The sequence below is a fragment of the Mesoplodon mirus genome (assembly GCF_964341445.2).
Source record: "Mesoplodon mirus genome assembly, chromosome: 13".
Lineage (NCBI taxonomy): Eukaryota > Metazoa > Chordata > Mammalia > Artiodactyla > Ziphiidae > Mesoplodon > Mesoplodon mirus.
Window position 1 is genome coordinate 7,517,931 of NC_138989.1, and position 23,787 is coordinate 7,541,717.

Consider the following 23,787-nt stretch of genomic DNA (forward strand, 5'->3'; position numbering starts at 1 on the left):
TAACATCCAGATAAAGAAAGAGTAAAATTTTTCTTTATCTGGATGTTTTCAATGTTCTTACCTTTATGAGGCTGATGATAGGTGATTGCTTATTAAATTGCTTATTAAAAGGAATAACTGCAGTAAGCATAGGTTCTGTGTTTTGAGAAGGATATAGTCTTGAACAGTATCTTCGACCTCTGAAAATTTGTTTGTTTAGAATGGGAGCGTGATTTGTATGTAATTTCCTGTCCAGTGATGTGTCCTGAGAGAGGTTCTTTCTGAGAGGAAAGTGGGGTGCTTGGATTCTTAGAAATAGTAATAGCTAGTATCTGTGGCGTTTTCTGTCCCGGCATTGTTTTAATCTTACGAAACCTCCCCAGATGCCGGTATTTTCTAACACACTAGACAAATATGTACCTGTCCTTGACTTCATAGAGGGTAGAAGACTTTTTTTTTGGCCACACCCCTTGTGACCTGAGGGATCTTAGTTCCCCGACTAGGGATCGAACCCGTTTCCCCTGCAGTGGAAGCTCAGAGTCCTAACCACTGGACCGCCAAGGAAGTCCCAGAAGACAATTTGTTTGTTGGGTGGAAGAATAGTCCTACTTCCTGAAATCCCAACTTTGAGTAAAGCTGACATTCTCAAGAAATAAAACGCACATTTCTTTTTTAAGAAATACCAAAGAGGAATAGGTCTTTTAAGGTTATTTGCTTCCCTGAAATAAATATCTTGCCCTTTTATATTTGTTACTTAGATCAGATCTCGGAGTTAAATCACAAACAGAGGCTGTTAATCTAGTTCAAAATTTTTGCTTATTCCAGGCTTGGCATTTTTGTCTTCTTAAAATAAACCTGTAGGTTACACAGAAACAAAACAAAAAAAAACTGTTCCTCTGGTGTTGATGTTTGGCAACAAAGCTTCCTGGTTTTAGGTGGAAATGTAACCCTTTCACTGAGAGGGAGAGAGGCAGAAGGGACTGTGTAGCTGAGCTGCCTGTGGCCTGGGGCTCTTCTCCCTGCTACATCGTTGGCTCTTGGAAGTAGGTCTCTCTCTGTCTCCCATTTGAGAATGTACGAGCAAAACAGTAGCTATTGACTATTCAGAAATGAGTTGTTCTAGAGATGAACATTTTACAAATGGTTTTTGGCTTGAAAAATATTAGAGCTATGGCATCAGTCAGTGGTGTAAATAAAGGATTCTGGGGGTTTGTGTGTGTGGTATATGTTGCAATATTATAGTTTGGAAGGTGGAATAATAAAGCGATGTGACTGCCTTAAAAATAAATGCAAAAAATACACCAGAACTTAGTTTTTTCATTTAGGGAGGTGTTGTTCATTAATTATAGTGATAAGCCATTCATGAATACTTTTTCGAACTGTTGGAATTGGCCCATATGCCTTGGATAAATTTTTGCTATGTTCAGTAGCTGCACATCATTATATTTTGAGGTTTTTTGGATTCAAGTTTTGGAAACAGCTAGTAGTGTTTTAAGAGCCAAGTCCAAAGAAGAGTATTGAGAGATTGAGATGGTCACTGTTGCCTTGGTTCACTAATAAAGTGTAACTTGTAAACTGTCTCTGAAGTTATTTCTAAAAGAAGAGTTAAGGGGGCTTCCTTGGTGGCGCAGTGGTTAAGAATCCGCCTGCCCATGCAGGGGACACAGGTTCGAGCCCTGGTCTGGGAAGATCCCACATGCCGCGGAGCAACAAAGCCCGTGCGCCACAACTACTGTGCCTGCGCTCTAGAGCCCGTGAGCCACAACTACTGAAGCCCGTGAGCCTAGAGCCCGTGCTCCGCAACGAGAGAAGCCACTGCAGTGAGAAGCCCATGCACCACAACAAAGAGTAGCCCCCATTCGCCGCAACTAGAGAAAGCCCGCCCGCAGCAACGAAGACCCAATGTGGCCAAAAATAAAAATTAATTAATTAATTTTTAAAAAATTAAAAAAAAATAATAAAAGAAGAGTTAAAAATATTTTGACCAAAGCAGTATTATTCAAATAAACTTATTTCCTCAGGTGGTCACTTTGAAGGACACTGTTCATTTGGCAGTAGGGGGTTCCTGGAGGATCTAGAACAGTGCTATCCAATAGAACTTTCTGTGATGGTGTAAATTATTCTGTACGTTGCATTGTGGCTCTTGAGCACTTGAAGTGTGGCTGGTGTGACTGAGGAACTGAATTTTTAACTTGATTATGTTTTAAAAGAATTTAAAGTGGCTAGTGGCTACCATATTGGAGAGTGCAGACCTAGAATATTTAGCTTTCAGCCTGACTTGTAAACTGGGGTGAGCAGCTTATGCTAAGATACCAAAAGTTATCGAGGCAAAGTAGGTTGTGGAATATCTGATCCCCCTCCCCTCCCGCAGTGCGAAGAGTAGTAGAGAAGTCTGCAATTTGTCATTTGTGTTCAGTGGTATCCAATCTTTATAGCCTCTCCAAGTTTATCCTTGCTAAGGTGTTATCCGAAGGGTTTTAGATGAGAACCTTTCTTTGTACTTGCAATTTCATCATCGTCTTTTGATGCTCATGGTTCTTCCCTGAAATTTAAGACCTGCCCCAGCAGTCAGCCCCCATCTATTACAAACACCCATGGTTGGAGTGAATGAAGACTCAGCATGCCATTGGAGAAGGGGCTGCCAACCTTCAGTTTAAATCTTTGCTTGGTAATGGTGGTTAGGTTAAGGTAACTGAAATGAACAAATGAAATACATATAGGGCCTAAAGGGAAACTCTAGACATCTTTTATCTTGTACCAGTAGAGTCTTAAAGTTTTTTTTTTTTTTTTTTTTTTTTGGCTGCACCTTGTGGCTTGTGGGATCTTATTCCCCAACCAGGGATTGAACCCCGGCAACAGCAGTGAAATCTCAGAGTCCTACCAGTGGACTGCCAGGGAATTCCGTCTAAGGCTCTTTAATTAATTAATTAATTAATTAAATTGGAGTATAATTGCTTTACAATGTTGTGCGCATAGTGAAGCAAATCAGCCATATGCATACACACATCCGCTCCCTCCCCACCCCCCACCCCACCCGACTAGACCATCAGCCTTTAAGGCTCTTCAAAGTCTCCTTTTCATTTAACTTTCTAAATTGATTTCTTACAAGAATCTCCTAACTAATGTTAGCCAAACTGAGCATCTCATTGTCTTATTCGCATGCTTTATACCTTTCCTCTTCCTTCCTTGGTCTTTTCTGAAATTTTTCTCTCTGCCTTTTAAAAAATCCTGACTGCCAACAGCTGTTACTTCCCTTTGACACACAAGTTGCATTGTGTTCTTAGTTATTTTTCATATATGTGGGTCTTTTCTCTCCAACTGCATCATAAATTATTGAGCTTATGCCTGTGTCATATATTTTTCTGTCACCTGTAGCAAGCACCAAGAATAACTTTTTTAAATATTGGGTATATCCCAACTGGTTTGTAAACTCATTTAAACAATTGAGACTTTTTTTCTCATTTTTTGTAGTGAGCATAGTTTATAAACTATCATGAGGGATATAATGACTAAAATACAGTTTCTCCCCCCAGGGCATTTGTAATCTGTAGAATCAATAGTCCGTGTACACCCAGCTCAGTGTGCTAGGTGATAGGAAAGAGATACAGACTCAGTTCTATGGGAAATTGAAGGATGAACACATTTTCATTGGAGAAGGTTTTGTGGGCTGGCTGTATCCCTGAATTTGCCCTTGAGTAAAGTTTCAGCAGGTGAAAATAACTCGGCTTGGAAAGGGCATTCAAGGCTGAGTGAAAAACCTGAAACAAAAGCATAGAGTGAAAGCACCAGGGCTTCTGTAGGGGTATTTGCCAGATGGATCATGTGGGTGATTCATGTGCATGTGATTGAGAATATGAACCTCTGATCTTATCAGTTGTTCAGCAGTGTTTCTCAAACATTAGCCTCAGAATTACCAGAAGGGCTTAAAATGCAGATAGCTGGCCCCCCTCCAGAGTTCGTTTCAGTAGGTTTGGAGAGGGTCCCGAATTATTTGCATTTTTAGTAAGTTCGCAGGCGACGCTGCTGCACGTTTTGAGAAGTGCTGATTCAGAGCTCCGGTCCATCTGATATCTGCCTTAGAGAAACGTCTGTCTTACATATGCAAATACCCCAGTGTCAGTGCATCATTGTGTTCATGGTGCTTTATGTACACACATCTGGTCTTCTTGTAGACTGTAAGTTCAGGCTCCTTACACCACTCAGCCCCTAGCACAGTGCTGTATCAGTGGTAATACAGTAGTAAATCCTGTGCTTGCTAACTTGGCATCCAGATCTAAAATGATCTGAACAAGAAGCACATGCTTTGGGGAGGCCTTATAAACTGGGAAGCCCTTTGTGACTCAAAACGTAAAGCGAAAATGCCTATAGCAGCAGTTCTCAAACTTTTTTCCTTAGGACCCCTTTACATTCTTAAAAATTATTGAGGTCTCCAAAGAGTTTTTATTTGTAGGTTTTATCTATTGATATTTACCATACTAGGAAGTAAAACTGAAAATATTTTAAAATATTTATTAATTCATTGGACATAATAATAAACCCATACATGTTATATTTCTTTAATGAAGAATAACTATTTTCTAAAGTAAAAAATTTAATGAGAAGATGGCATTGTTGTACATTTTTGCAAATCTCTGAATGTCTGGCTTTAACAGAAGACAAGCTTAATAGAAGTGAACTCCTGCATTTAATCTGTAGTGATACTTTTTTAAAAAAAATAAATTTATTTATTTTTGGCTGCGTTGGGTCTTCGTTGCTGTGCGCAGGCTTTCTCTAGTTGAGGCGAGCAGGGGCTACTCTTCGTTGTGGTGGGCGGACTTCTCATTGCAGTGGCTTCTCTTGTTGCGGAGCACGGGCTCTAGGTGCGCGGGCTTCAGTAGTTGTGGCGCACGGGTTTAGTTGCTCTGCGGCATGTGAGATCTTTCCAGACCAGGGCTCGAACCCGTGTCCCCTGCATTGGTAGGCCGATTCTTAACCACTGCACCACGAGGGAAGTCCCTATACATTGTTTTGATTGAAGTACATGAAGAAAATTGGCCTCACAGATTTATAGGAAAGGAAGAGCATTTTCAGATAATTGTGGATTTTCTTCTTTAATACTACTCCAGGGCTTCCCTGGTGGCACAGTGGTTAAGAATCCGCCTGCCAATGCAGGAGACACAGGTGGGATCTTCCTGGTCCGGGAAGATCCCACATGCCACAGAGCAACTAAGCCCGTGTGCCACAAGTACTGAAGCCCACGAGCCACAACTACTGAAGCCGGCGCACCTAGCGCCTGTTCTCTGCAACAAGAGAAGACACCGCAATGAAGAGTAGCACCCGCTCGCGGCAACTAGAGAAAAGCCTGTGCCCAACAACGAAGACCCAACACACCAAAAATAAATAAATAAAATAAATTTATGTATAAGAAAAATACTACTCCAAAAACTTGATAGGCTGTAGTTTCTTAAAGGTGGCATCTCAAACTATATGAATGAACTTTTATCGTTACGTAAAAATCCATTGGTCTAATTTGTGCTTTGAATGAACCCTTTACCTATATGGGATTTTGTAACATTATACATTTTTGGTTGGAAAATATTGATTTACTGAGTTATGAGATCTTCCAAATATTGGCACATTAAAAATTATGTTTGTTAACACCATCGATCTCATCAGAAAAATCTGTAGTATTGCGAAGCTCTCAAGCTCACAGCAGAGGATAGGTTTTCCAAAATTCTTTCTCTTGAAAGCTTAAATTTTATCATTGTCAACAAATAGTTGTTTTCCTTGAAGTGACGGCTCACATGGTTCATTTTCAAGAAGATGTCTGCTGGAGATACCGAGTCTGAGTAACCACAGTTTGTCAGGGATTCTTTCGGGTGGAAATGGTGTTCCGTGAACAGAGTGGCTGATTGAGCTTGCCCCTCAGTTGCACGTGTGCTTTTTATTGAGACGGTCATTGTTCAGGGGTGTGCAGCAGAAGTGTTTCACATGGACTTCCCGTTTGTTACTCAGAATATTAAAAAAGCACATATTCAAGGTTGAAATTTAATAAAATTATTCATTTTCATGCTTTATCAAGTGCTTTATCACATTCTTATGTGAAAGTAGTTTTTTTTTTTCCTGGAAGCACTGAATACAGAAAAGAATAGCACAGTATGCCTCTACTGCCTCGATTATGGCATCTACACTTTTTACCCGCTATTGCCTCTGTACCACTAGTGTAAATGTCAACATTGCAGGAGAAGGCAAGTCACGTCTTAGCAATATTATGAAAATAGTTCTGACTCCCTGAAAGGGTCTCTGGGTGCCCTAGGCATGCAGGGCTCACACTTAGAGAACCGCTGCGTTAAAGTAACAAAAATCAGGGTTGGCAGGACGGCCTGTCTCTGTGTCACTCCTGTCTTAGAGATCTTACCCTCCACTTTGTAAGCTCAGAAACTCTTTTTTTTAATCCATATACTCAGAGATTAGACTCATAGTAACAAACTCAGAGATTGAAGTTTATAAAATATAACTCTGTGTATTTATAATGAGTGAAATGCCAAAAGGCACCATTCCCTTTGGTTGCTCTTAGAAACCCAAGCCATATGTGAGCAAAGGATTTTGGAGCATTGTCTCAAATGTCCTTAAATGCTGATTTTCACCCAGCTTTTCCAAGTCTGCTCCATAGACGCCCTATGTTTATTTTCCAGAGAACCTTTTCCCAGGGTGTGTAAAATACACATTTTCTTTTTAACTCTTTTTCTAGACTTCTTGGGCTGTGCTTCTTTTTTTTTTTTTTTTTTTTTTTTTTTTTTTTTTTTTTTTTTTTTACACAATTTTTTTTATTAGTTTCTGCTTTATAACAAAGTGAATCAGTCATACACATACATCTGTTCCCACATCCCTTCCCTCATGCATCTCCCTCCCTCCCACCCTCCCCATCCCACCCCTCCAGGCGGTCACAAAGCACCGAGCTGATCTCCCTGTGCCATGCGGCCGCTTCCCACCATCTATCTACCCCACGTTTGGTAGTGTATATATGTCCATGCCTCTCTTTCACTTTGTCACAGCTTACCCTTCCCCCTCCCCATATCCTCAAGTCCATTCTCTAGTAGGTCTGTGTCTTTATTCCTGTCTTACCCCTATGTTCTTCATGACATTTTTTTTCTTAAATTCCATATATATGTGTTAGCATACGGTATTTGTCTTTCTCTTTCTGACTTACTTCACTCTGTATGACAGACTCTAGGTCTATCCACCTCATTACAAATATCTCAGTTTCGTTTCTTTTTATGGCTGAGTAATATTCCATTGTATATATGTGCCACATCTTCTTTATCCATTCATCCGATGATGGACACTTAGGTTGTTTCCAGCTCCGGGCTATTGTGAATAGAGCTGCTGTGCTTCTTTTTAATTTGGCAATGCACAGTCACCTTTCTTTCTTCTTCTGGTGTATTTCATGTTATGTTAAATTACTCATAATGAAATGTATGTGTATACATATATAAGAATCTGCAGTTTAACAAGATCCCCAGGAGATTTGTGTGCACCTAATGAACAATGGAGTGAATACCCAGGTACACCCCACCCAGTTTAAGAAATTGAACATTACCATTATGTTGACTTTCGATGTTGTTTTTATAACTGATTATTACAAAACACAGCGTCATTTTTTTGTTAAATTTTAGGTTCATTATGTTTAGGTTGCTTTCTTCACAAATCCACTTTTTTTTTTTAAGTACACTGCCTCTTAACTACAATGTAAGACAGATAATTTTATACTTAACCATTCATCTCTGAACTGCTGGGTTCATCTGCTAATTGAGCCCAGTTCCAGACTCTTTAACTCGGCCTAATATAGTTCATGTTTGTGATTATCAGTCTTCTCTCTGTGTCACCAGCCTCTTCTCTGAACAGTCTCTTTCGCTCCTTGCCTTGTCTAGAACTTGGCTGGTCTCTGAAGACACTGTTTCCCCTGCAGGCCTCTCAAGGGCCTACCTCAGACTTGACCGTGTTGTTTGATGCTGTAAATTGCTACTTCTCAGGCCTTCAAAAACCGCGGCCCCTTCGAGGCTCTACCATGCTGCTGTCCCCTGACCTCCGTCTCTTCCCTTCACTCCTTTTAGCTTCTGCCTCCGTCTTGCTATCCACATCTCCTCCTCCAGTCCCTGTATTTTCGACTCCCACAGTCCTACCAGTAATCCCTTCGGCGCCCAGGGCTCTGAGTTCCATTCCCACGGTCAGAGCCTTCAAGCTTCTCACTCTAAACACCACCTCTGATCCACTGACCCCTTGCTACTCAAAGGGGAGGGGGTGTCCTCAAAATGGCAGGATTTTGTCAGATCCTCTGGAAGTGTTGGAAAGCAGCATCTGAGGCCCCACCCCAGAGTTACCAAGTCAGAATCTGCAGTTTAACAAGATCCCCAGGAATTCCCTGGTGGCGCAGTGATTCAGAATCCGCCTGCCAATGCAGGGGACATGGGTTTGAGCCCTGGTCCGGGAGGATCCCCCATGCCGCGGAGCACCTAAGCCCGTGCGCCACAACTACGGAGCCTGCACACCTAGAACCCGTGCTCCGCAACAAGAGAAGCCACCGCAGTGAGAAGCCCGCGCACCGCAACGAAGAGTAGCCCCCGCTCGCCCCAACTAGAGAAAGCCCGCACACAGCAATGAAGACCCAACGCAGCCAAAAATAAAAAAAATAAATACATTAAAAGAAAAAAAAAGATCCCCAGATTTGTATGCACATTTGAGTATCCAGTGTCTTCACTGTAACAATCCTTCATCCTCTTTAAGATCTCTGATCCAATTTTTCACTCTGACCCCACCTTGTCTTCACTTGCCTTTTTACTCATCTCAGATTCCCCGTGCCATTTTTTTTTAATTTTGATGAAGTCCAATTCATCTATTGTTTCTTTTGTTATTGTTTCTTGTGTTTGGTGTCATTTTCAAGAAATCATTGCCAAATCCATTGTTATGAAGCTTTCCCCTTATGTTTTTTTTTTTTTTTTTTTAGATGTTGGGGGTAGGAGTTTATTAATTAATTAATTTATTTTTGCTGTGTTGCATCTTTGTTTCTGTGTGAGGGCTTTCTCTAATTGTGGCAAGCAGGGGCCACTCTTCATCGCAGTGCGCAGGCCTCTCACTATCACGGCCTTTCTTGTTGCGGACCTCAGGCTCCAGACGCGCAGGCTCAGTAGTTGTGGCTCACGGGCCTAGTTGCTCTGCGGCATGGGGGATCCTCCCAGACCAGGGCTCGAACCCGTGTCCCCTGCATTAGCAGGCAGATTCTCAACCACTGCACCACCAGGGGAGCCCTCCCCGTGCCATTTTAATCACTCCTATAAAACACTCCTTTAAAATCACCATCACCTCCCTTGCTTTTCCCTTCTATTTTAATTTAACTGACAGAATTTTGATTGTAGTTGAACTTAGCTATCTACCTTCCTCATATCTGTGCCTGAGCAGAAGCTTGTTATTAGAGAAAAAATAACGGGAGACTGGTTTCACTTTAAATTCATGACCACAAGCCTCACGTGTACTTTGGGCTGCCTGGCGTTCCTACTGCATTTCCCTAGTAGGCTCCTGTTTCTCTGTTCAAAGACAAATATTTTTGTGTGTTCAGCACTCTCTCTGAGCCTCCCAGCGGTTTCTCCTTTCCTGCTTACCCCACCGGCCAGTGAGAAAATGGAAGAGTACATTTTACATAGTAGTTTCTCAGAAATATTTGTTGAATGAATGGATGACCATCTTGTGGGAAGATTTCCTTCAGAGAGTGAATCTGTTCAGCAAAGTAGCAGGTCCCCAAAGCACCAGCACTAATTTGATTGCCCTTGGGAAAGTCACTTACCTTCTCAGACCTTAATTCTCTTTGTCCATGAATGGGCATAAAGATATTTGTTCACCTACCTTCACAGCTATTTTGAGACACAAATAAGGCAGTTTTATATTTGTGCCTTGTGCACTTGGCACTGTACATATGTAGGTCATTTTAGTAATACTAGTCCTAATGTTTTTTTTTTAATTATTTTATTTTATTGTTTATTTTTGGCCTCATTGGGTCTTTGTTGCTGTGTGCCGGCTTTCTCTAGTTGCGGCGAGCAGGGGCTACTCTTCATTGTGGTGCGCAGGCTTCTCTCTCATTGCGGTGGCTTCTCTTGTTGAGGAGCACGGGCTCTAGGCACGTGGGCTTCAGTAGTTGTGGCACACGGGCTCAGTAGTTGTGGCTCACGGGCTCTAGAGTGCAGGCTCAGTAGTTGTGGCCCACGGGCTTAGTTGCTCCACGGCATGTGGGATCTTCCCGGACCAGGGCTCGAACCCGTGTTCCCTGCATCGGCAGGCAGATTCTTAACCACTGCGCCACCAGGGACGCCCCCTAATTTTTTTTTTTTTTTTTTTTTTTTTTTAGTCCTAGTGTTTTTAATTGTGGTGTGTGGTCTCTTGTGAGTTTGAACGTTAGATTTAGGGAAAGAACTTGGGCTCTGGAGTCACACTTGTGTTCACCTCTCTGCTTCTTAGCTGAATAACTTTAGGTGGCAGGTCATTAACAAATGAGGAAATACATGTGTTCGTTTCTGAGGTGTTCCTTCACTGAAGAACGAATAGTTATAGTAGCTAATCTATAGTATTATTGTAAGGCTCAACTGGGATAATAAGGATAACAATTGTGTTTCTAAATTATAATATTCCGGTGTTATGGTCCTTAGGTGTTGGGAGGATGGGGGTGTCTTATTTTAGATCCAAAACTGTTGATTCAGTGATCATAAGTGTCAAAATTTCAAATATTCTCAGTGTATTAGTGAGGCAAGGATATCTTTTTTCCTTTCGCATGTGTTTTGGAATTGATTAGTTTCAATGTGACATTCACTGACCTTGAAACACTATGCAGAGCTGTTGCTTCTGGATCATTACATTTTATGGGTACCATGACCAAGACTTTGATCTGTTGTTTCTCAGTGAATTGATTTTTTTTTTTTTTTTTTTGCGGTACGCGGGTCGGGTCTCTCACTGTTGTGGCCTCTCCCGTTGCGGAGCACAGGCTCCAGATGCGCAGGCTCAGCGGCCATGGCTCACGGGCCCAGCCGCTCCGCGGCGTGTGGGATCTTCCCGGACCGGGGCACGAACCCGTGTCCCCTGCATTAGCAGGCAGACTCTCAACCACGGCGCCACCAGGGAAGCCCAGAGACAAGTTTTGAATGGGCACTTTTCAAAAGAAGAATTGCAGTGACCAATGAACGCAGGCAGATGCTCAAATTTGTTCCTAATTAGAGAAATGCAAAATAAAACCACAATGAATGTCTCAACATCACACTGGCCAAAGTTAAAGTCTGGCAATATCACGTGTTGGTGAACTGGAACTCATACACAGCAGGGGAAAAGGAGAGGGATATTAAATGTTAAAGATATGCCTACCTCATAATCCAGCAATTAAACTCCTAGGTAAATGCCCTACAGAAATGTGCTTATGTGCACCAAGATGCTCGTTGCAGCATTGCTTATAATAGCCCCAAACTGAAATCACTATAGAAGTGTCCATCGCAGTAAAATAAAGTGGTACTAAGGAAATGGCACATCATACCGTAATGAAAATGAATAAATCACACCAACACGCGGTGTGAATTGTATAAGCAATGTTGAGTGAAAGATACCAGACACAGCATACAGTATGATTCCATTTTTATACGTCAAAAGTAGGCAAAACAAACTAATCATGTTGCACACATAACCGGTAAAACTGTTTTCTAAAAGGGGAGTATTGCCATAAAGTCAGAATAGTAGTTACCTCTGGGAGACAAAGGCGAGGCTGGAGGGGACACACAGGGAGGTTTTGGAGTGCTGGCAGTGGCTTTTCTGCATCTGGTTTGTGATTACATAGCTGTTTGCTTCACCCATTAAACTGCATATCTGTTTTATGTACATATCTGTTTTATGTACTTTTCTGTATATTTTACAAAATTTAAAAGAATGAGAGAGAACTTGTACTATGAAATATTAACAGTGATTAGAGCCATAATTATTAAAATAGTGTGGAAAACTAGAAGGCCCAGAAATAGGTCCAAGACACAAAAAACACAGAGTGTTTTTTTAAATTGCTCCTAATTCTCTTATTGAGACAGACTAGATTTTTCTCCTTCATTAAATCTTGGTCACAGTTCCCTGCTTTGGGATTCAAGTAGCTCAGGTGGACCGAGAGCTAGAGGCATGAAGATTAGACAACAGAAGACATAAGACTTTGGGTTTACAACTGTTCTTGGGTTCCTGATAACCACACGCCTGTTTCTTAGGCCGAGGCTTTTAGTTGGCCAGTGTTTTGTGAGCTTAGCACGTTGAGCTGCAAGGTTTGAAACTGGCTGAGGCTGGCCTAGTCGCTTATTGTGGCAGTTTTCAGAATTTCTCTTTAGGGAGGAGTGCTTGACCTGAGCCCAAGAATTCACTGTTTAGCCTGAGTGAAATATTTTAAGGGGTACTTCATCCTCTCTTCTCGCCACTGTAGTAGCTTTTCCAGGACGATCGTGCCTCCTTTGTCTGTTCTGTCCTTAACTACCTGACCCTTGTCACTTCATGATATTGGACCAGGGTGAAGAGTAGCCAAGACACAAGACCCCATGGTAATCTCTGCACTTGGCTTATCCCCATCCTCCTCAAATATTTTTGCTCGAGTAAATAGCCTAGAGGAGACTCAGCGAAACCCTCCAGCTGTCTAAGGCAGTAGCAGGAGCAGGTAGCTCTGCTTGTGGCTTACAGACTGTGTATGGTGAGGGTCTGGCAGTAAAGCACGTGGTTTCAAATCTGACTCTGAGTTAGAACCACCTGGCCTGGCACACAGACCCCCAGCACACTGCCACTGTCCTGGCAGTGAGGGTGATGGTGGTGACAGGAGCCCAGGAATTTTGTATGAATAGCCAGGATCGGCAACCCCTGTCTTCAAGCACACAGCAGTGCTTTCTCTGTTAATCCCAGTCTTCCCCCAAGCCACACGGCTTACCTTTGACTTTGTAAAAAACACTTTGTGCCGTTTTGGACCCTCTTGAGAACCATGGGGAGTCTTCAGAGTGAGCCTAATGAGGCTACTGTCTTGGTTTGATTTCCGTTCAGTCTGATTATCTTTGTTTTTTTTTGTTTGTTTGTTTGAAGATTTTTTTGATGTTGACCATTTGTAAAATCTTTATTGAGTTTGTTACAGTATTGCTTCTGTTTTTATGTGGTTTTTGGCCTCGGGGCATGTGGGAATCTTAGCTCCCCGACCAGGGATTGAACCTGCACCCCCTTATTGGAAGGTGAAGTCTTAACCACTGGACCACCAGGGAAGTCCCAGTCTGATTATCTTTGAATAGAAAAACTTACATGGCTATATTAGTTTCCTGGGGCCACCATAACAAGGGACCACAAACCGGGTGGCTTAAGACAACAGATTTGTTCTCTTGCAGATCTGGAGGCCAGAAGTCCAAGATCAAAGTATCACCAGGGTTGGTTCCTTCTGGAGCTCTGAGGGAGAATCCGTCTCATGCTTCTATCTTAGCTTCTGGTGGCTGCTGGCCATCCTTGGCTTATAGTCACATGGCTGCAATCTCTGCCTGGGTCTTCACCTGGCCGTCTCCTCTGTGATCTCCTCTTCTAATTAGGACACTTGTCATCAGATTTAGGGCCCAGGCAGGTGATCCAGGACGAGCTCATCTCAAGATCCGTAACTGAATTACGTCTTCAAAGACTCTTCTTTCAGATAAGGTCACATGCATAGGTTCCAGATGGACATATCTTTTGGGGAGGCCACCATTCAACTCACTACAGGGACCATAGCAGCTCCTCTGTTAGCCCTAGCCAGGTTGTTTACTGATGCTTGGCATTGCTTGTAAGAGAGCCAGAGAGTGAGGTCTGTGCTTCATCATCCAAGCTCGACTCCCAGAAAAAAAAAGCAAAATGCAGCCGTTTGAGAGAGTCAGTAAATAGCATTTTTCTCTTTGAATTTTGTTTTTTTGGGTATTATGTCTAGAAATATTTTTCTGTATTCCAAAATCCCAAGGTCTTCCTCCTCTCTTAAAGAGTAAATGGCAAGGTACTGTTTTGCCTGAGCCCAGAAGTTGTAGATTCATACTTGGTCCTGAGTAAACCAGAAGTTCATTGTGTTTCTGAGGACAAAACAAAGATAACTTCCTTTTAGTACTTTCCAGATATGGCTTTTTCTTAACAGAGTTTGAATTTGAACCTTTCTCTTGTTTAACCTCTACTTGGCTTTATACTGAGTTATTGTATAATTCTTTGGATTAAACAGTATATACAATTAATACGGGCTTGTGGTCATAAAACTTAAGCAACATAGATGTCAATGAAGTGAAAACTGAAAACTCCCTTCTCTTCCCCCCATTTAGTTTGGTGCACGTTTTTCTGAACCCTCTTCTATGGATTGTGTGGTTTTCAGACACTGTACTGATCTGGTATTATTAGATACTATAAAGAAAAGTGAATGTATTGCCAGCCTTAGCTACTTGTCTTTAGGATAGTAAAGTGCTTTTAAATCTATTTCAGCATCATCATCATATTTTTGATATTTGGAGCTTTCTAGGTTCCTAGGTTCATTGTGGAGATGGTTATCATAAGGAAAAGTTTAGGCTGTGAGAGCTACTTTGGTAACTCTACTTTCTTTCTCCTATAGATTCTAAACTCTTTTTATATTTTTCTCTTTGCAGATTTAACCCAGAGACTGACTCCACTATAGAAACACACAGTTCTATCAATGACTGGGGAAAGGTAGTGGCAACAGGCAAAGGAAAAACAGCTCTGATATACTAAGGACAATGAGTATGCTAAAACCAAGCGGGCTTAAGGCCCCTACGAAGATCCTTAAGCCTGGAAGCACAGCCTTGAAGACACCTGCTTCTGGTAATGCTTTATGTTTCTCCTTAACAGCAAGTTTTTCATCCTATGTGAAGACTTCTATTTGAAAAATTTAAAGAGACAATCTTTTTTTTTTTTTTTTTTTTTTTGCGGTACGCGGGCCTCTCACTGTTGTGGCCTCTCCCGTTGTGGAGCACAGGCTCCGGACGCGCAGGCTCAGCGGCCATGGCTCACGGGCCCAGCCGCTCCGCAGCACGCGGGATCCTCCCGGACCAGGGCACGAACCCCTGTCCCCTGCATCGGCAGGCGGACTCTCAACCACTGCACTACCAGGGAAGCCCCCAAAAAAGACAATCTTATAAAACTTCATATTGTTGAAAATATTTGAAAAAGTTTCAATTAAAAGACATAGAATTTTATGTTTAGTAGTCTTAATCAGTGAAGAGTCTATTTCATTTATTCAGTGTAAGGTTCTGAAATAGTTGTCAAGTTAATTTCAGTATTTGATCCTTACAGTGTTAAAGTGTTTCTTCAGTTTTTCTGCCCATGTGTCTTCCTGAACTCATCAGGACCTTTCTCTTGGGGTTTAGGGATATAGAGAGAGAAAAACAAAGACTAATCTGGCTTAAAAGATATGATGACAGTCATTGACCTGAAATTGTCCATCATCATCAGCGGGGCAGGTAGTACAGTGGCTCAAGTCTGGCTCATGAGGGAAAACCTTCCCCATTTTATAGATGAACTTGTGTCTTTTATTATCTTTAACAACCTGTTCCTCATCTGTTCTCCATCTCCTCCTTCAGCATTTCCATTTCCATCCATAATGATCACCTAAGGTCTTTAGTAAGAGAGGCAGGAGAGAAGTATCTGATGCTTGCTTTTACCATCTTTTTATGTGATTTGTATACTATTAATAATGGCCCATCTCTTGGAACCCTGCTTCCCAGATAATGAGCATTAAGCTGAAATACCTTTGTTCAGCTCACAGGAAGCATCCTGACCAGGCCCACCTGTGAATGACTGCAGGGAGGAAGAAATTAACCCATGCCCTCCGGAGGCTGATGAGAACCAGGAAGTGTTCGACGTTACTCCCTCCCCTTTTAGTATAAAAGGAGCCCGAATTCTAACTCAGGCAAGATGGTTCTTTGGGGCTCGAGCCCACCATCTTGTCAGTCTGCTGGCTTTCCGAATAAACTCGTTAGTCTTTGCCCCAACAATTCGTCTCTTGGTTATCTGCCTGGTGTGTGGTGAGTAGTACGAGCTTAGACTCGGTAACAACATCTTAGAGGAAAGCTCTACTGATAAAACAAAGGATTGTGAAGAAATGGGTTTATTTAAGGACTATTTAGCCTTGGGGAAGTCAGTCAAAATTGGCATCCCCTTCTCCTCAAAATCCTTCCTCTTTTAAGACCCCTTCAAATGCCAACCCTTCTATAAGGCCTTCTATTGTTATATTTACCCCCGTTAGAATTGTCTTTTTCACTTTTAGTATTTTTCGTGCATACCTTCTAGCACTTGAAGTCCTTGAGTCCAGGGATCATGAGTAATTCAACTTGGTTTCTCCAGTATTACTTGGCACACATTAGGTTTTTTAAAATTAAGATTAAAGCAGCTTATTAATACTAAAACTTACACGCTTAAAAGGAGGTAATTGCCAAGGAATTCAAGACACGTTTATGAACACTGTTTTTCAGAAATTCATGCTTGCAGCACTCTGGGAAGAGTAACTGTTGATGTGCAAAGCCAGAACTGATGCTAAAAAAAAACACTGGCCCCTGTCTTTGGCAGATCATTATCTGTTCTATCTGAGAGCATCCACTGTCTTCTAAACAAACAAACAAGCAAGAAAACCCTCCGCAAATGGAAACTCCACAGTCCCCCTTTCTATGTAGGGTAAAGAGATGATCAGCACCCACTCTCACTCCACTGGGCCACTCTGCTCCCCAGTCTGTGTGATTCACTCCTGTCAGTCAGGCCTCAGACTAGATATCACCTCCTCCAGGAGGCCTTCCCTGACTGCTCTGCCCAGAGGCACTGTCTCCTTCACAGCACTTAGACCACCTGAAGTTACCTGGTGTGTGCCTTGACTGTCTGCTTCTCCACCGCTAGACTCTGAGCTCTATGAAGGCGTGGACTGTGCTGTCTTGCTTTGTCCCTGGTGAAGAACAGTGCCTGGGACTAGTTCCGGAGTGGTAGGAACTCAAGAAAGATGCATAACGTGGATAAATACATTATTTCATTTAATCCTCGTTCAAAGAAAAAAACCTCTCAAGATAGATATTACTGCTTTCCCCTTTTACAGATGAAAAAACTAAACTACGAGAGGTCACGGAACATCCTCAGATCACGATATGCCCAGTAAGTGGCAGACATTAAGAATTCAGGCTCTTTGCCAGTTCACGCTAAATATTCAATAAACGCTTGCCGGGTGAATGCGTGGATGTATTTCCAGTGTAAATATCACATTCCTGGCAGAACTTAACTCTGTCTTTACCGTAGGGTAGAGTTTGCCAAGTCGTCTTGCCTTTACAGGGAGTCAGGCCAGATGCTCTCTTTTCTTCCCTGCTGTGATTTCCATTTCTGCTAGCAAAGGATTAGTCTTGGAATAATGATGGTAGGGACTACGGCACTGAATCCCCTCCTGCATCTAGTTAATTGCGAATGTGTGTGGTTAAATGGGCCTAGTCCTGTCAGCTTTAACTGACCACTCAAATGGGGGAATAGAACCCGTCTCAGTGGGTCTGAATGGGCATTTGCTCATGATGTGCAGGATACAGGGTGAAGAATGAAATCAGACCTATATTATGAATTCTGGGAAAAGGACTACTTTTTTCCCCAATTTTGACTTCCTCCAATCTTGATTGCAGATAAGGACTAAGTCTTATCAGCTCACTGAGTTTTGACAGCATTGAAAATAGTAGTGATGCAGGACTTCCCTGGTGGTACAGTGGTTAAGGATCTGCCTGTCAATGCAGGGGACACGGGTTCAAGCCCTGGTCCAGGAAGATCCCACATGCCACGGAACAAGCCCGTGCACCACAGCTACTGAAGCCGGCATGCCTAGAGTTTGTGCTCCACAACAAGAGAAGCCACCGCAACAAGAAGCCCGCGCACCGCAACGAAGAGTAGCCCCTGCTCACCGCAACTAGAGAAAGCCCCGCGTGCAGCAGTGAAGACCCAACGCAGCCAAAATAAATAAATAAGTTAATTAATTAAAAAAAAGAAAATGGTAGTGATGGGTCAAGTACTTTTTGCCTCCTTGATAAAAAAAAAAAAAGAAAAAGAAAAAGAAAAATGAAGAAGAAAGATAAACAGAGCACCTCTTGAAGAGTTGTGGCTACTTCTGTTGCTTTTGGCCCTTTCTCTAGTTTATTTTCCTTTTAACCTAGGGGTTGTCTGCTTAAATATGAAATCGAATCCTTTCTGATCCTTTCTTCTGTTTTCAGTTGCAGCTCCAATAGAAAAAACAATATCCAGTGAAAAAGCCTCAAGCACTCCATCTGCTGAGACACAGGAGGAGTTTGTGGATGATTTTCGAGTTGGGGAGCGCGTTTGGGTGAATGGGAATAAGCCTGGATTTATCCAGTTCCTGGGAGAAACCCAGTTCGCACCAGGCCAATGGGCCGGGATCGTTTTAGATGAAGCCATAGGCAAGAATGACGGCTCGGTGGCAGGAATCCGGTACTTCCAGTGCGAGCCCTTAAAGGGCATATTCACCCGGCCTTCAAAGTTGACCAGGAAGGCGCAGGCAGACGATGAAGCCGACGGCCTGCAGACAGCTCACGCTTCCAGAGCGACTTCGCCCCTGTCCACTTCGACAGCCAGCATGGTGTCCTCTTCCCCAGCCGCCCCCTCACATATTCCCCATAGATCGCCCCAGCCAACCGCAAAGGAACCTTCAGCCACGTCTCAGATCAGCAACCTTACAAAAACCACCAGTGAATCTATTTCCAACCTTTCGGAGGCTGGCTCAGTCAAGAAAGGAGAAAGAGAGCTCAAAATTGGAGACCGAGTATTGGTGAGTCCATGAACCTTCCAAGGTCGTTATGTTGACCTGAGTGAGGGGTTGAACTACACACACGCGGGCTCAGAATCTGTTCTGTAGGGATGACCATTCATTTATAGAGTAAGTAATCAGCTTTTCTGGTTCCGTTTATGTGTACATATACAACAGATCAGAAACTGGCTACATAGCTTGTGCGTAGTATAAGCGTAGGTTTGCAGGGATCGACTCTAGTTTTATCTTCGTTTAGTCAAAAGAATATTGAGTTTTTAGCTTGTAAATATTAAGGTAACTTTACTTGACAAAACAAGCTGAGAGGTGGACTTAGGTGTTTTGTTTTTTTTTTTAAATTGCGGTACGCGGGCCTCTCACTGTTGTGGCCTCTCCCGTTGCGGAGCACAGGCTCTGGACGCGCAGGCTCAGCGGCCATGGCTCACGGGCCCAGCCGCTCCGCGGCATGTGGGATCTTCCCGGACCGGGGCACGAACCCGCGTCCCCTGCATCAGCAGGCAGACTCTCAACCACTGCGCCACCAGGGAAGCCCGACTTAGATGTTTTTAACAAAGTTTTTTTTTTCTTTCTGGTTTTTAATTTTTGCTTTAAGGATAGTGTGTGGGTAAATATGAGATCCTGTTTCTTTGAGGGTCTTGGAAAACTCAGAGATCACAGGATGTTATTTCAGAATTTCTCTGCCTTTTAAATGATCAGGTTTAGGTCTAGGAAAAGAAAGGAGGGACTTCCCTGGTGGTCCAGTGGTTAAGAATCCACCTTCCAATGCAGGAGACGCAGGTTTGATCCCTGGTCCAGGAACTGAGGTCCCACGTGCCAAGGGGCAACCAAGTCTGTGCGCTCTGGAACCTGCGCGCCACAACTAGAGAGAAGACTGCACGGCAGCTAAGACCTGATGCAGCCAAATAAATTAATAAATAAATATTAAGAAAAAAGAAATGTACTGTAGTTTATTTATTTATTTATTTATTTTACTAATAAGCAGGAAACAATGTATAAGGTCTACATGCTGTACATTCTAGAACCCCTGAATGACACAGTGACTGATTTATTCTTTTTTTGATTGTTTTAAATGAGAGGCAGTGTAGCAGTGCTAAAAACACAAGCTGAGTCCAGCTCTGCCTTTGTGACCTTATCAAGTTATTTAACTTCTTAGTTTTCTCATCTATGAAAATTAGGTTGAATAATAGTGCTAACATCTAGCATTGTTGTGAGGATTAAATTAGCTGATGCATATAACATTCTTAGCAGTGCCTGGTATCCAGTCAACACTCAAGAAATGGTAGCTTTTTTTTTTTTTTTAAACAGCAGAACCTTATTTATTTATTTATTTATTGGCCACACCATGTGGCTTGTGGAATCTTAGTTCCCTGACCAGGGATTGAACCTAGGCCCTCGGTAGTGAAAGCACCGAGTCCTAACCACTGGACCGCCAGAGAATTCCCAAGAAATGGTAGCTGTTTTTCTCATTGATGAAAATTTAAAGCTATTCTCTGACTTTTTCAACACTTTAGTCAGTTCAGTTCAAGGCATGACGTCTGTCTGAAGTCTTTGACCCTGTGCTCTTCAGTTTCCTTTGTATCTGTAAAAATTCCGTCAGTCTTGGAGGCTTACAGTAATATAATGGGAAAAAAAGAATGGCTGTTAGCCTTTAGAATGTCCCATGCATCTCGTTGAATGTGTCAGCAGTATATGGAGTAGCCCCCATAGAGCTGGTGAGGAAACTGAGGTCCTAAGAAGTACAATCACTTGCCCAAGGTCATGAAGAGTGATGCTTCTGCAATTAAAATTTAGGTATTTTTACGCCAGAACCTGTTATGTAGAGCTGATGATTGATAGTATAATTTTGAAATTGGAAGTTTTTGTGATTTTTTTGTCCTACAGACAAGGAAACGTAAGCCCCGAAAAAGGCAGTGACTCCCTGTAGTCATGTAGTACGTTCACTATAGGTTTTAGATTTAGAACTTGGGACTTCTGTCTCCCAGTCCTGTAGCATCATGAACCTAGAAGGCCCCATGCACCTGTGGGAACCCTTTAATACCTGTTACCTTCAAGGGGGTCCTTCTGGATCTCTTAGTTTCAAGGTCAGTAGGTTCCTTCTTCTGGTGATAATAGTCATGAGTTTTAACAGTTGATGCTTCAGAACTTGGAGCAGCATTTCAGTCTGTCAGTGCTCTGCGGCTCAATCTGTAACTTGTTTGTTTAGCTCATACTCACTTGCTATACCAATTTATTTATTTATTTATTTATTTATTTAACCACACTGAGCAGCTTGTGGGATTTTAGTTCCACCACCAAGGATTGAACCCGGGCCCTCGGCAGTGAGAGCACGTATCCTGACCACTGTTGCAGTGAAGGTTTTTTGATGCTTACTCTTCTTTTCACTTTTACTGATGTTTACTTCCCCTCCCCTCTCCTCCACTTTTTACTGTATAGATATTGCTGCCATGCATGCCATTTAAAATTTTTTGGGTGTATCTCTCTTACTTTCCTAGGATAAATTTATAGTGGTGGAATTACCAGGTCAAAGGGCCTAAAATATTTAAGACTTATGGTACGTATTTATCTAGTAAGCTTTGGTTAAATCAGAAACCTGTTACCTTAGCACAGGACAGCTTTGTAGATTAGACTGCAGGTTATATGCAATTCCATTCTAAGTGCCTAGCTGTAAATGAAATGGGATAGCGTATGGCACGCTTTCAAAACAAGTAGCTCTCCTTTTCCACCAGAGTAAGAAACAGTTGATTAAATTACTAGTCAAGTATTGTGCTGCTTGGCTGATGAAACAGACAAAATGACAAGGTCCGGATGGACCTTAGCTTACAACAAAAGGCTTCCATGAGGATGTAAGGACTAAAGTGGACCTGAAGGAGAGTAGGGATTGGCCAGGCGGAGGAATGGTAGTGGCAAGAGGGAACGTTCTAGCAGAGGGATTGGCAAATTCCCCAGATGGGAGGGAGTTGGCACGTTTGGGGAAGTGGCCAGCATCATTCCCCACAGGCGGGGGACCCCATAGGGGTAGGAGATGAGACTCATTAACTAGGTGGTGTCTGCGGGGACTGGGGACATAGGGCCTGTAAGTTTAGGCCATGTTAAGGATTTTGATTTTGCCCTTAAGAGCAACAAGAGTGATAAGTGATGTGATTAGATTTGTAGTTTGGAAAGATCGCTCCAGCTGCTTCGTAAAGAATAGATCAGAGGTGGTTGAAAGTGGATTTGGGGTGACCGTTCTTTGAAGAAGTTGGATGTTGAAGGAGGGTAGAGTCGTCAGGCTGATGCTGGAGGAGTATTGGATCTAGGGAAGATGCTTTCTAAAGATGGCAGAGTCTGGGGTGTTTACATCCTGACTAAACTGACCTGGACTAGAGGAACAGGGTGCAGATACAGTGGCGGTGAGGGGCGGGGGAATCAGTGTTGGGATGAGGTTCCTGGGAAGAGATGGCACCCTCAGCACACACGGGGATTGCTTTGCCTTCGATTGAGACGGACGGAGATTTCCTCCATTTTTATAGTAAGGAAGAAGGAGCATCTGCAGATGCAGGTTGGTTTGTAGAGGCTTGAATGGTGTATTTGTAGGAGAATGTTAATTACATGTTCAAACCTGGCATACGTGGAACAGAATTTGAATCTCTAAGAGTCTGAAGTCTAATGAGAGTGTTTTTAGAGGCAGTAGAATTGTTGACTATTTTGGTTAGTATTTCTAGGAGAAATTAAAGGAGTACCTTAGAATCACAGTATTTTAGATCTGGAAAGGCTCTTTTGAGATCAACAAATGCCTCTTTTTGCTTAGAGTACTGAAGCCCAGAGAAGAAATGCAACTTGCCTCAGGTCATATGTGATGTACGTGTATACATATCATTATGGCCTCTTGTTCCCAGTTAATATGTTTTTTCTACTTTAATGTGCTGCCTTGTTTAATAGAAATCTTTGATTTAGGAATGTAAAACATTTTTACTTCAAAATTCATGTATAAAGAGAATTAGATTTAGAAATCTGAAATACTTGATTGGAATTCTCCTAATTAAAGAAAACTTCTGTTGGCAACCTAAATGTGCATCAGTGGATGAGTGGATAAAGATGTGGTATATATATACAATGGAATATTACTCAGCCATAACAAAGAATGAAATCTTGCCACTGGCAACAACATGGATGGACCTAGAGGGTATTATGCTAAGTGAAATAAGTCAGAGGAAAGACAAATATCATGATTTTCCTTGTATATGTGGAATCTAAAAAAATGAAACAAACCAACACACATAATGAAACAGAAACAGACTCATTCATGGATACAGCAAACAAACTGGTTCTGCCAGAGGGGGATGGGGGGGAGCCGGCGAATTAGGTGAAGGGGATTAAGAGGTACAAACCTCCAGTTACAAAATAAGTAAATCACAGGGATGTCATGTACAGCATAGGGAAGGTAGTCAATAATATTGTAATAACTTTGTATGGTGATAGACAGTTACTAGAATTTTCCTGGTGATCATTTTGTAACACATGAGAGTATCAGGTCCCCACGTTGCACTCCTGAACTAATGTGACGTGTAAGTCAGTTAGGCTTCAGTAAAAAAATTCCAATAGAACTAAGTTCGTTAGGTCACTGTTATGTGGGGAGCGGTATAGAATATTCCCAGTCCCGCCCCCAGTGCCCTCGTGGCGCCTTCCACTTGGCGCCTTCTCCACACAGCTCTCTCCAGTTCTGGCTCTCATCGCGGGAAGAGCAGGAAAGCGGATTTCTGCGTCAGATGTGAGGTTTAGTTCAATGACCTCTTGAAGATCCAGGTGGGAGCTCCTGAGCTATGACTGTATTGGGCGCTCCCATCTTGGGGGAGGCAGTCAGGGCCTGGGGAAGCCTGTCCTCGCCCCCCTCTACGCTCGTGGTCCTCAGTGGGGTAGATGTTCTGGGTCAAGGAGGGTCAGTTGGAGCTGCTTGTAACAAACCCACCTGCCTCCTTCCCATCTCCCTCTGGCCCCTCTGTTTTCCCATTTGCCCA

The 23,787-nt window shown here is 42.6% G+C and overlaps 1 protein-coding gene across 4 annotated transcripts in view; it reads left to right on the forward strand.

The window, feature by feature from the left end:
• CLIP1 (CAP-Gly domain containing linker protein 1) overlaps positions 1 to 23,787 on the forward strand; it is a 122,862-nt gene that overhangs the window by 22,509 nt on the left and 76,566 nt on the right. For all 4 annotated transcript variants that reach the window (XM_082641031.1, XM_082641034.1, XM_082641033.1 and 1 more), the window contains exons 2-3: positions 14,631 to 14,823; positions 18,225 to 18,796. In XM_082641031.1, coding sequence (XP_082497157.1) covers positions 14,739 to 14,823; positions 18,225 to 18,796 — 657 coding nt within the window. In that variant the 5' untranslated portion in view covers positions 14,631 to 14,738. The remainder of the gene's footprint in view (positions 1 to 14,630; positions 14,824 to 18,224; positions 18,797 to 23,787) is intronic.